Below are 11,310 nucleotides of genomic sequence, written 5' to 3' on the forward strand. Positions count from 1 at the left end.
TGGCCCACTTTCTGCAGCTCCACCTCCAGAGCCTTTTCAAGGTGAGCCCAAGCCAGGGCCCCTGCCCAGGGGGGTTGGAGTGGAGGCCCAGGCAGCTTCCCCCTCAGCGCCGTGCTGCTGCCCACCCGCCTACCCCGTGCCCCACCAGGAAGGGCCCTATCACTCCACCGCCCCGGCTCTCGAGGAAACAGTTTGCTGAGGCCGGGAGAGGCTTCCACAGGCCGGTCCAGGGCACAGTGACCTCCTGGGCCTGGGGCTGCCACCTGCCTGCCTTCCCCATTACTGCTCTCCCTGTGGGCGCCTCCCCTTCTCGGGTAAATCAAGGCACCCTCCTCCCCGACCATCTGGGACATCTGGGAAGTGGCCTCGACGCCTCTGAGCCTCAGTTTCCCATGGATGGCGTGGGGATAATAAAGCTCAGAGGGTTACACATAGCCACCCAGACAGGGCCCACACATGTGGCCAAAAGGTGGGAAAGGCAGCCCTTTGCCTCACACTGCAGGGCCGCCCCCTCTTCTCTCACTCCCCAGAGGGCCCCTCTGCACACACCCTGGACCTGTCCCGATAACTCACCCCTCAGGGAGCAGACCCCCCTCAGGAGGTCTTCCCTGCTGTCCCCAGACTCCTAATCTGCTCAACACTTCAAAAGCCCCCGCCGCATGCCAGGCACTGTTCAAACACCCTAGATATACTACCTGCATCCTTACCCCAATCCTGGGAGGCGGCTCAAGGATTACCCCTATTTTATAGATGTGGAAACGGAGGCCCAGAGAGGAAAAAGCAGCTCGCCTGAGGTCACCGAGCTAGGAAACGGCTGAACCCAGGGAGGCCATCTCCTAAGTCAGTGCCCAAGCCGGGCTGCTAGGCTCCCCGGGAAGCCCTGCTGGCCTCCCCTTTCATTCCAACAAAGCCCCACTCTCCCAGGGCTGACCAGTGCCCTTCTCCCCTCAGCACGCAGGACAGGACGGGCGCCCAGAGGGAGCTCAGCACCATCTGTGCAATGCCCCAATGCGGGTGATTATCATCCCTTGGTCCTGAGAGGCCTGTGAGACTGGCCTGGGGCAGAGGTTGTGTCAGGATTGCCCCATCCGGCATGCCTACCCCCGTGCACCCTCTGCCACCCCAGCCTGGTTTCCTCAAAGACCCAGAGCGGTTTCCCTGGCAAGGCAGCCAGCTCAGCCCCATTCCATCGCCTGTGCCCACTGCCTGGGAACTCACAGGGTTCACGAAGGGAGCCTGGACGCTGCTGAGGGCCATCTCTCCACCACCTCTGTGGTCCCGGCTGCTCCTCACACCAGCCAGGCAGTTCTCGGCACTGGGAAGGACTTTTCTATGAAACAGAAACCAAAGCTATCGGGCAGTTATTCAATGGGAGGAGCCAGGAGCTAGAGGAAGTGGGTGTAGAGAACCGGGAATGTGGACTGCGGACGTGCTGGGGGAAAGGGCGAGGTGGGACTCAGGAACAGGTAAGTAGATACTCCCACTCCAGTGACCTTGATGTTTCTATCTCCCTCTCCCTTCCTCTCTGAGGTCAACAAAAAACAGATTTGAAAACCATCCAGATACTTATTGTATGGCATTACAAAAATAAATTTAAATAAGTATTCAAATAAACGGTGAGAAGTGGAGGTGCAGCTAAGTTTACTTTGCAGGTTGTTCCTCTGTCACTTAAAGGCTCTGGATACAAGGGTCTTTACCACAAAGCTGTAGTGCACTTCATTTATTAGGAATTAATCACATAAAATGTATACTTTTACACAGAAAGTGTTACTGTACTGTCACTCCCACTACTGAACAGATTCATTTCTTAAACCAGGTGATACAGAATCCATGAAATTTCCGCAGGCACTTCACTTGCCAGGGAACTTCTCGTTCAGCAGGTATATGTGAAGGTTCACATCCACTGTCGCCTCACCAAACATTTCCCTTACAGCTACGCCTTCACATTGCATCTCAAGTAAGTCCTGAACGCGGAGCTGCACCTTTCCCATCTCGGCACCCAGGAATCTGGATTTGACGTCCAGCGTGCCCACATCTTCAGGAGCTATGCTATCACAGTGACATTTTAAAACTGGTTTGTCTGCAGCTGGTCGATGGCCAGCAGGTCACCCTTCTCACCAGCTTTGCGGCTGTGGACTTGACTCCCTTTGCCCTCTTCACCCACTTGGATTCTCCAAAAAGGAGAAAAGTGCTGACTCATGCTACAATGTGGATGAGCCTTGAGGGCACTATGCTAAGCGAAATAAGCCAGACACAAAAGACAAATACTGGATGGCTCCACTCCTGTGCGGTCCCTAGCGTAGCCAAACTTCTAGAAAAGGAAGTAGACTGGTGGTTTCCAGGGACTGGGGGAGAGTGGGAAATGATTTGTTGTTAATACGTATAGAGTGTCAATATTGCAAGTTGAAAAAAGATTTGTGGATGGAAGGTGGGCATCAGTCGGAGAGGGAATATTTTTCCTCTACCTTATAATTAAATTGATGTGAGACAACCCAGGCTACCCTTTCACCTCCCGGCAGTTGGCTAACGTGGATGTGAGACTCGGCCGCACCGTCCTGGAGAGTTGGGCACGTGTTCTGCTTGCTGGGGCTCGGCGTGCTCTTCCACCTCTACTCGGGCTTCCTGGCCGTGCGCTTCAGCCTCTTCGGCCTGGGCAGCGAGCCCGTGGGCAGCACTGTGGCGAGGTGCTGGCCGTGTCGGTTCTGGCCACCGTCCGCGGTCCGTGGGGGCGAAGAGGTGAGGTGCGTTCGCGAAAGCAACGTCCTCCACGAGAAGTCCAAGGGGAAGACGCGCGAGGGGGCCGACGACAAGATGACCAGCGGGGACGTGTTGTCCAACCGCAAGATGTTCTACCTGCTCAAGACCGCCTTCCCTCACGTGCAGCAAGTAACATTGGCTTTCATCATGAGCTGCTGAATACCAGATGTAATTCACACAGGAATTCTCAAACACAACGCACAACATTTTCAATTTTTCTTTGGCCCTGCCCTGCTTTATCACAGTTTATACTTACATGTGTTTGCATCTCTCTAGTTCCCTAGAGTTGGTAGAAGAAACAGGAGTTTCAGAGAAGTTGACATAGTTGTAACAGTAGCAATAGTAACAATTTATTGAGTATATTCTAGGTGCCCAGATACTGGCCACACAGGACTTCATTTGATCCTCACAGCGACTTCAGAAGTAAATTTTATTTGTGCCCACTTTACAGATGGGAAATCCGCAGCTCATGGCACTTTACTGCACAGTTTATATCATCACTCTAACTTCATTGTAGCTAGGTCTTTAGGAGGCTACTTAAAACAGAACTTATAGTGTGGTTTCCTAGGGAATCAAAATTGTACAAGCTTAAAAGCAATAATAGTGAAATATGGTAAGCAGAGTTGAATTTTTTTAAGGTAAAGATAAAAATATCCTTAAATATTGAAAACATAAATCTGTTTGTGCATGTCCACATGCCAGCTCCACCCCACTCCACTTCTGCCAAAGCTTTTGTCTTGGGTAACTTCCACAGGATTCTGAGTTTGCTTTCTCACTTATTAGCAAACACTGAGGGCACAGCTGCCAAGGGTAGAGAGCTGCCTTTTATTAAACACTAAAGCTAAACTTTTGGAATTGTAAAAAATAATAATAATAAGTAAAAAATAAATAAATTGATGTGAGACAGATTAACAGGAGAAAAACCAAATATAATTGTGCATGTACAAGGGCTCCATAAGAATATGAGGCCACAGGCTGTCAGACCGTTGAGGCTCAAATGCTGCCCTAAGGTCAAGAGAAGGGGTAGGGGCCTGGGACAATTCACAGGGAGGTGGGAAGAACAAATATTTGCTTTACCAATGTTTGCCATGCCAGGCAGAGAAGTCTTTCTAGTATAAATAGAGGCTGTCTTTGGTAACAGCTCTCTTCCTCCCAATCCCAGTTGGAGGGCAGAAGAGGTTTAAAAAATTTCCTGAATTTTCTATGTCTTAAAAATAACCAGCTTAAATAATACATAAGCCAAAGACGCATATTTGGGGGGTGAGGAGTTTTTGAAACTTCCCCGGGACATCTCACAGTTCAGAAGTTAAGTAGGTGGATTGCTCCATCTCAAGGGACCCGTCTCTTGATCCTGACAATAGGTCAGTTTAATTAAACTCATTTCAGTTATGCAGTTGGGCTCCCAAAATTAGGACTATGGTTAAAGCTATTGGGTGTTTACGAAGGCGTTTCTGTGGAAACAAAAGAAAAACACAGCTTAATGCTGGGAGAAGACTGTGCACCGAGTCTGAGTCTGGAGCCAGCCAGTGAAGACGGTTCCTAGCTGTCTGGCTCCAGCATGTTTAGATGGAGAGAGGGCGGGCAATGGCAATGCCGACAGATACTCTTAGTTTGCAGTGTGAATGTCTCTAGACATGAGGATAGTTTGAAAGAAACCTTACCCCTTCCCAAACCCAAGGAAATACAGTATCATCAAAACGTAACAAAGGTGTGGGCGAAAGGGGCCACATGCTGACCTGACAAGCTCAGGGGAGGCCTGCATGGCGGTCTTGCAAGCTCAGAGACCTAAAGTAACCACAAAGGATGGTCTGAAATGAAACTTTAACTAAAAGCAGTTATGGTGGGCAGTTACGTCCTAGGCCGGTATCTTCACTGACAAGGCCAACATTTACCTTAACTGAGCCTATCTGTCTTTTTGCATCTATAATAACATACCCTTGAAATGTCTGGGTAACTTCCCTTTCTTTTTTCTGGACCCCTTGGGGCACAACCTAATGTGCCTGGGCTCCAGGACAGATAGCACAAATCCCATCATTGTTATTATGTTAATTGTTCCTGCACCCACCTAAGTATGCGTCTATCATTTTACTTTTTATCCAACCCCAGGGGTTTCCCCCGCTTTTCTTTCTCCCGCCTCTCTAGTCTATCACCAGTGGATTTCATGTAACCCACCCATGTCCCTTTCCTTTGATTGCCATGTATAAATACAGATGTAACCCACCATTCTCCGGAGCATTATCTCAATTCGTTGAGGTTCTGCTTCCTGGCATATGTCGACAGCTTGGCTCAGATAAACTCACAAAAACTCTTTACAGGGTTTCAATGGTTTTTTACGTTAACAGAGGGAAGTGCAGCGCCGATCAAGGGCCGGAAGGGAGCAGAGACTGTGCTAGGCCTCGGGAGCGTCGACAGTTGGCTCAGATAAACTCACAAAAACTCTTTACAGGTTTCAATGGTTTTTTACGTTAACAGAGGGAAGTGCAGCGCCGATCAAGGGCCGGAAGGGAGCAGAGACTGTGCTAGGCCTCGGGAGCCTCGGATGCTGGGGTGACGGCACCACAGCTCTGGGTCCTGGCCCTCCTCCCGGGCTTGGTGGGGACAAGTGAGGGCCTGTGGCCCCGGAGGCTGCACTTCTGTGCGTTGGAGCTGAGTCATCTGGTTGTAGACGAGACATCGCCTAAGCCCCTTCCTTTGTTTTTGCTCCAATAAATCTTGCCACCAGACCTCAAATCCTCCTCCGCCTGTATCCCTGAAATGTGTTTGCTGCAAGCCTGTGGAACAATCCTATTTCCTCCGGCAAAATAAGAACCAAGAGGTGAACCTGGGAATTGCCCCCTTCCCAACACTAGCCTCATCAGGACAGTAAGGCACTGTGGTAAAGACAGACAAATAGATCAGACAGAATAGAAAGTCCTGAAAAAGACCCACACTTATTTGGTCGATTGATTTTCAACAGACACCAAAGCAATTCAATGTGGCAAGGCAATTCAAAGTAGCAAATGGCATTGACAAGTTAGCTGTGTGTAAGGAAAAAGAGAAACCTCGATCTATACCTCACGCCATACACAAAAAATAAACTAGAAATGGATCATAGATGGAAATGTAAAACCTAAAACTATAAAGCTTTTAGGGAAAAAAAATAGGAGGAAATCTGTAACCTGAGTCTAAGCAAAGCCTTCCTGAACGGAACCTGAAAGGTATCATAAAAGACAAGAAAAGACAAAGTGGACTTCACAAATTAAAAACTCCTGCGCATCAACCTGCTGAAATAGCTACAATGATAAAGACGGACAACGCTCCTTGTTCGCAGGAATACGGAGCAGCTGGAACGCTCGCACCATGGTCCTGACAGTGCACAATGTCCATCGCATTGGCAATGGTTCTGGCAGTTCCTCCTAAAGTTAGACGTACCTTCTCTATGACCTAGACATTTCACTTCTAGGTATTTACTCCAAGGGAATGAAGTCGTAGGTCCACACAAAGGCTTGTGTGTGAACACACAATACAGCCATACAATAATAGAATACTATATAGTAATAAAAGCTACCGGTAAACACAATATAGAGAAGTCTCAAAAATAGTGTACTAAGAAAAAAGAGGCAGACACACAACATGCACACGGAATGCTTCCATTTAAGTGAGGTCCTAGAAGAGGCACAAGTAATCTGTGAGGAAAGAAATCAAACAGTGGTGACCACTGGGAGGAGCAGGGTTGCCTGGGAAGGGGCTGGAGGGATCTCTCTGGGGTGACAGAAATGTTCTCTTTCTTTTTTTCCCCCCGTTGTCTTTTTTTAAAATCCTCACCTGAGGATATTTTTCCATTGCTTTTTAAAGAGAGTGGAAGGGAGGGAGGGAGAGAGAGAGAAACATTAATGTGAGAAGAGACACATCAACTGGTTGCCTCTGCACCAGCCCCAACCAGGGGCAGAGAGCAAACCCACAACCCAGGTACATGCCCTTGACTGGGAATTGAACCCGAGACCCTTCAGGGCATGGGCCGATGCTCTAACTGCTGAGCTACACCGGCCAGGGCAATGTTCTCTTTCTTGATAAGAGCCTGGGTTACTTGGGTGTCGGCACTTGTCAAAACTCACCAAACTGTACACTTAAGTTCTCTGCTTTTCATTCGTATGCAAAGCACACCTTAATTTCTTAAAAAGAAAAATAGTTTCAGACAGGCCCAAGGGACTCAACGCCGTGTGTATTTAAAAACAAAAAACAAACCACAAAAAGGCAAAAAACCTGTATGTCAGCAGGAGGGCCAGTGAAGACAGTGACGCCATGTGTCACTGAGAGGAAAGCACGCAATGTGAGGCCCACATGTCGTCTTCAGCCTGGAGGGCCACCTCCAGCCCAGGCTGGCTCCCCCTGGGTCACCCGCCATCAGCAAAACGTTCCCACTGCCTCAGTGAAGCCCCTCCTCTGGCTCTCACACTCTCTCAGTCTCCTCTCGGCAAAGGCTCACGTGGCTCAGGCACCCAGGCTTCCAGGGAGTGACCTGGGGAAACGCAGCGAGGAGCTCCACCTGCACCACAATCTCACCTTCCCCACAGGGCCTGCCGCCCGAGCCTCGCCCTTCTGCCAGCGGGAATCGAAACTGAACACTCCTTTGGAAAGTATGGGGGAGCAGGGAGGAGGCTTGTCTTGGAAGCAGAAGGAGATGGGGACCCCTGTCTGGGGCAGATAACATCAGCAGGTGATACTAGCCATGGGGAGCCAAGGCTCTCCCAGAACCTGGGATTGCGTGGAGTGGGGGTGCGGCTGGATACCTACCTGTTCTTTTCTTTCTTTTTTTAAAATATATTTTTATTGATTTCAGAAAGGAAAGGAGAGAGATGGGAATATTAATAATGAGAGAATCACTGATTGGCTGCCTCCTGCACGCCCCCTACTGGGGATCGAGCCCGAAACCTGGACATGTGCTCTTGACCAGAATCGAACCTGGGACCCTTCAGTCTGCAGGCTAAGGCTCTATCCATTGAGCCAAGCCGGCCAGGGCAGGATACCTGCCTTTTCAACAAACACCCCACGTAGGTTTTGGGGGACCCAAATGACAAATTTGGGGGCATCTTTAAGAAAAAGAATACCGTACTTTACTAAAAATAGATGAACAGGGTGCCAGAGCCCCGCCCAGGGTCCACACACCTGCAGCCCAGCCTCCCGGGGCTGCCTGTGAGTCCACCTCTGAGCCCAGAGGATTCGGGTGAGAGAGGAAATGAAACTCAGATGAGGAGCTCAGGTTAGCAGCTCGTTTACAGCGTTTCCTGAGCCCTTGCTGGTGCCCCGCCCTGAGCTTGGCTCTGGGGACCACAGGCCAAGAGCACGTTGTTCTTTCCCTCGAAAGTGTCATAGGTCATTAGGATCCCTGGTGGCGCCAATTATTAACCGCATTGATGTGCTGTGAAGGAAGTGCCTTCCGCTTTCCGTGGGGCACAGCAGCTGGGTGAAGCCAGGTCAGCTGCTTAATTCTCTAAGCCTCAGTTTCCTCATCTGGGAGGTGGAGCCAGTCACGAGCTTTTTCATCAGCTGGTTGTGAGGGTGAAACAAACTAACGCTCAGAAGGCACTGAAGTCGAAGCTGGCGGGGAGGGAGCGCCCCGGGGAATTATGGCTGTGTTTTCACATGTCCTACCTGTGGGCGGTGAGGCCAGGATGGGGTTCAGAGAGGGAGATGGTCCATGGGCTGAGTCTTGAAGGACCGACCGGTGGTATCCCTTCCATAGACGGCAGGAATAGGAGTGGAAGAGCCTGCAGCTCCATGGATCAAGCACACTCAGCATCACTGTTTGCTCACACTCCTCTCTGGGGAGCCCAGAGGATTAGTGTCGTATCAGTTAGCCAGACGCATACCTGCCTCTGCCTTTAGTCCCAGTTGACTAGCCTAGGCCTAGCCTCACTTCCCAATTTCTTTTAAATAAACATATCGGCATTTATTATTATTATTATTATTATTTTAATAAACAACAGAAATTTATTTCCCACAGCTATGGAGGCTGTATCTGAGATCAGGGCATCCGCACGGCTGGGTGAGGGCCCTCTTTGAGCTGCAGATTTCTCACACGGCGGACGGGGCGAGGGAGCTCTGTGAGATCTCTTTAAGAAGAGCACTAATCCCATTGCCAGGGCTCCAGCTTTAGGACTTACGCACCACCCACGGGGCACCTCCAACTCCCATCCCATGGGGCAATAGGGTTTCAACATAGGAATGTTGAAAAGACACTAACATTGAGACCATAGCAGCTGCCAGCAGTAGAGTTCTTCACACAATAATTGTTCTTAATGCCCTTGCTGGTTAATATTAGATATGTCATTTCTGAGTGTTTCTTTTTTATTGAATCTGTTGGGGTGACATTGGTTAATAAAGTCGCTCAGGTTTCAGAGGTACAATTCTATGATGTGTCATCTCTATACTGCATTGTGTATTCGCCAGCCCAAGTCACGTCTCCTTCCATCACCGTTTATCCCCCCACCCTTTACCCTCGTCTACCTCCTCCAACCCTCCTGCATTTATTTTAAAAGTAAACTTTATGTCATTTATGTCATGATCATAATGGGTGAAGGGGGTCATGGGAATTTTAAGAGGACACAAACTTTGGACCATAGCAGTTGACAAATACCCCAAACATCATAGAAGCCAGGAAGATAAATCTTTTATTAATTAATTTCCTGGTGCTAGAAATGTTTTGGCTGCATACCCTGCTTCTTCGTGTGATGAAGATTTGACACATTTCTACAGGGAGAGTAGAAAGATCATTCCGCTGGTCTGCTTCTTCTCCACCACCCAGGTACTTTGGGTACCAGGCGCTGTGGGACACGCTCCTTGGTGATGCTCCTCTGGTCCTGTATCTTGTCCCTGGACCCAGGTGGGGCAGCATGGTGGGCAGGAGGCCATTCCTAAGCTGAGAATAACTGAATTATTCATGTAAGTGGCTGTGAACCACAAAAACATATCCCACTAAACTTAAAGTAAATAGATACCCAATTCAACTTCCCCTTAGCCAGATCCCCAAAATGCACATGGCCTCTCCAACACTGTCTGAGTCTAGAGGAAGCATGATGGCGGGAGGGGAAGGAGACGGGAGTGTTAAGCAGTTCACTGAATGTTACAGACATTTATGCCCATGCAAACCCATTGCCATGCAGTGAAGGGCCTTAAAGTTCAAGCTAGGAAGGTGGGCGCTGGATGGGCTTACAGCCTGTGGTGTTTGCCAGATGGAGATGAGACCTGGTTTGGCTGTAGCCCCTGACCCCAGTCCGTGCCCTCCCTCTCAGCTGCTCCCCTTCTTTCTTCCTCTCCTACTCCAGGCTTCCAGGGAACAAAGTCCCTCTTGGTCCTCTGTAAACACTCCCTGGAAAGCAAACAGGGCTTACTGACACCAGATTGCTCTCTGCCTGGCACTGGGCAGATTTTACACCTGTCATCTTTTTTTTAAAAATATATTTTATTAATTTTTTTACAGAGAGAGGAAGGGAGAGGGATAGAGAGTTAGAAACATTGATGAGAGAGAAACATCGATCAGCTGCCTCCTGCACGCCTCCTACTGGGGATGTGCCCACAACCAAGGTACATGCCCTTGACCGGAATCGAACCTGGGACCCTTCAATCTGCAGGCCGATGCTCTATCCACTGAGCCAAACCGGTTAGGGCTGTCATCTTTTTTATTATTATTGATTTCAGAGAGAAAGGGAGAGGGAGAAATAGAAACATCAATGCCGAGAGAGAATCATTGATTGGCTGCCTCCTGCACACCCCACACTGGGGATCAAGCCTACAACCCAGGCACGTGCCCTGACCGAGAATAGAACCATGACCTCCTGGTTCATAGGTCGATGCTCAACCACTGAGCCACACCGACCAGGCACATCTGTCATCTTTGGTCAAGCTCCTGGCAGCCCTTCCCGGTCTGCGTGCTCCCACGCACCCACCAGCCCCTCCCTCGATTTTGGTGCTAGTTGCAGAGATCGCCTGAGCAACCAGCAACCAGCTGCTGACCTGCTAAGCTGACACCAACTAGTCCGCATTCTAGTTTATCTATTGCTGCATAAAATGTTACAAAACTTAGTAGCTTCACACAATGGCATTTATCTGGCTCACAAATCTGAATTTGGGCACGAGATGGGGAAAGCTCATCTCTGTGTAAGAGAATGGGAGCCGCTCTGTACCTATAACCGAGCCTCAGAGGCGTGCAGTGTCATTCCCACCACATTCTATTTGTCGAGGCAACAGGACAACGTGTGGTGCTAACCACTGCACATCCTGCCTCGGTTCTCAGATGCCTTTTCATGGGACGGGCTTCCTTCCATGGGCCGTATTGTTTGCCAACGGAATTTGGCTCTGTGCCTGCAAGGGTGAGGAGGGCTCTGCCAAACCAGACTTCTGGTTTCTTCTTTTTTTTAATCCTCACTGGAGAATATTTTTTCCATTGATTTTCAGAGAGTGGAAGGGAGGGAGTAGGGGGGAGAGAGAAAGAGAAACATCGACATGAGAGAGACACATTGATTGGCCACTTCCCACTCGTGACCCCACTGGGGCCAGGGAACCTGCAGCCAAGAT

General features: G+C 49.5%; 1 protein-coding gene across 2 annotated transcripts in view; it reads right to left on the bottom strand.

The window, feature by feature from the left end:
* LOC102251842 (galectin-9) overlaps window positions 1–1,361 on the bottom strand; it is an 18,386-nt gene extending 17,025 nt beyond the window's left edge. The window contains exon 1 of one of the 2 annotated variants that reach the window (XM_005877595.2): window positions 1,219–1,361. In XM_005877595.2, coding sequence (XP_005877657.1) covers window positions 1,219–1,257 — 39 coding nt within the window. In that variant the 5' untranslated portion in view covers window positions 1,258–1,361. The remainder of the gene's footprint in view (window positions 1–1,218) is intronic. The other variant, XM_014548867.1, reaches the window with a different exon arrangement.
* Between the last annotated feature and the right edge of the window lie 9,949 nt (window positions 1,362–11,310).

This window comes from Myotis brandtii, unplaced genomic scaffold (genome assembly GCF_000412655.1).
Source record: "Myotis brandtii unplaced genomic scaffold, ASM41265v1 scaffold523, whole genome shotgun sequence".
In the NCBI taxonomy this organism is placed as follows: Eukaryota; Metazoa; Chordata; class Mammalia; order Chiroptera; family Vespertilionidae; genus Myotis; species Myotis brandtii.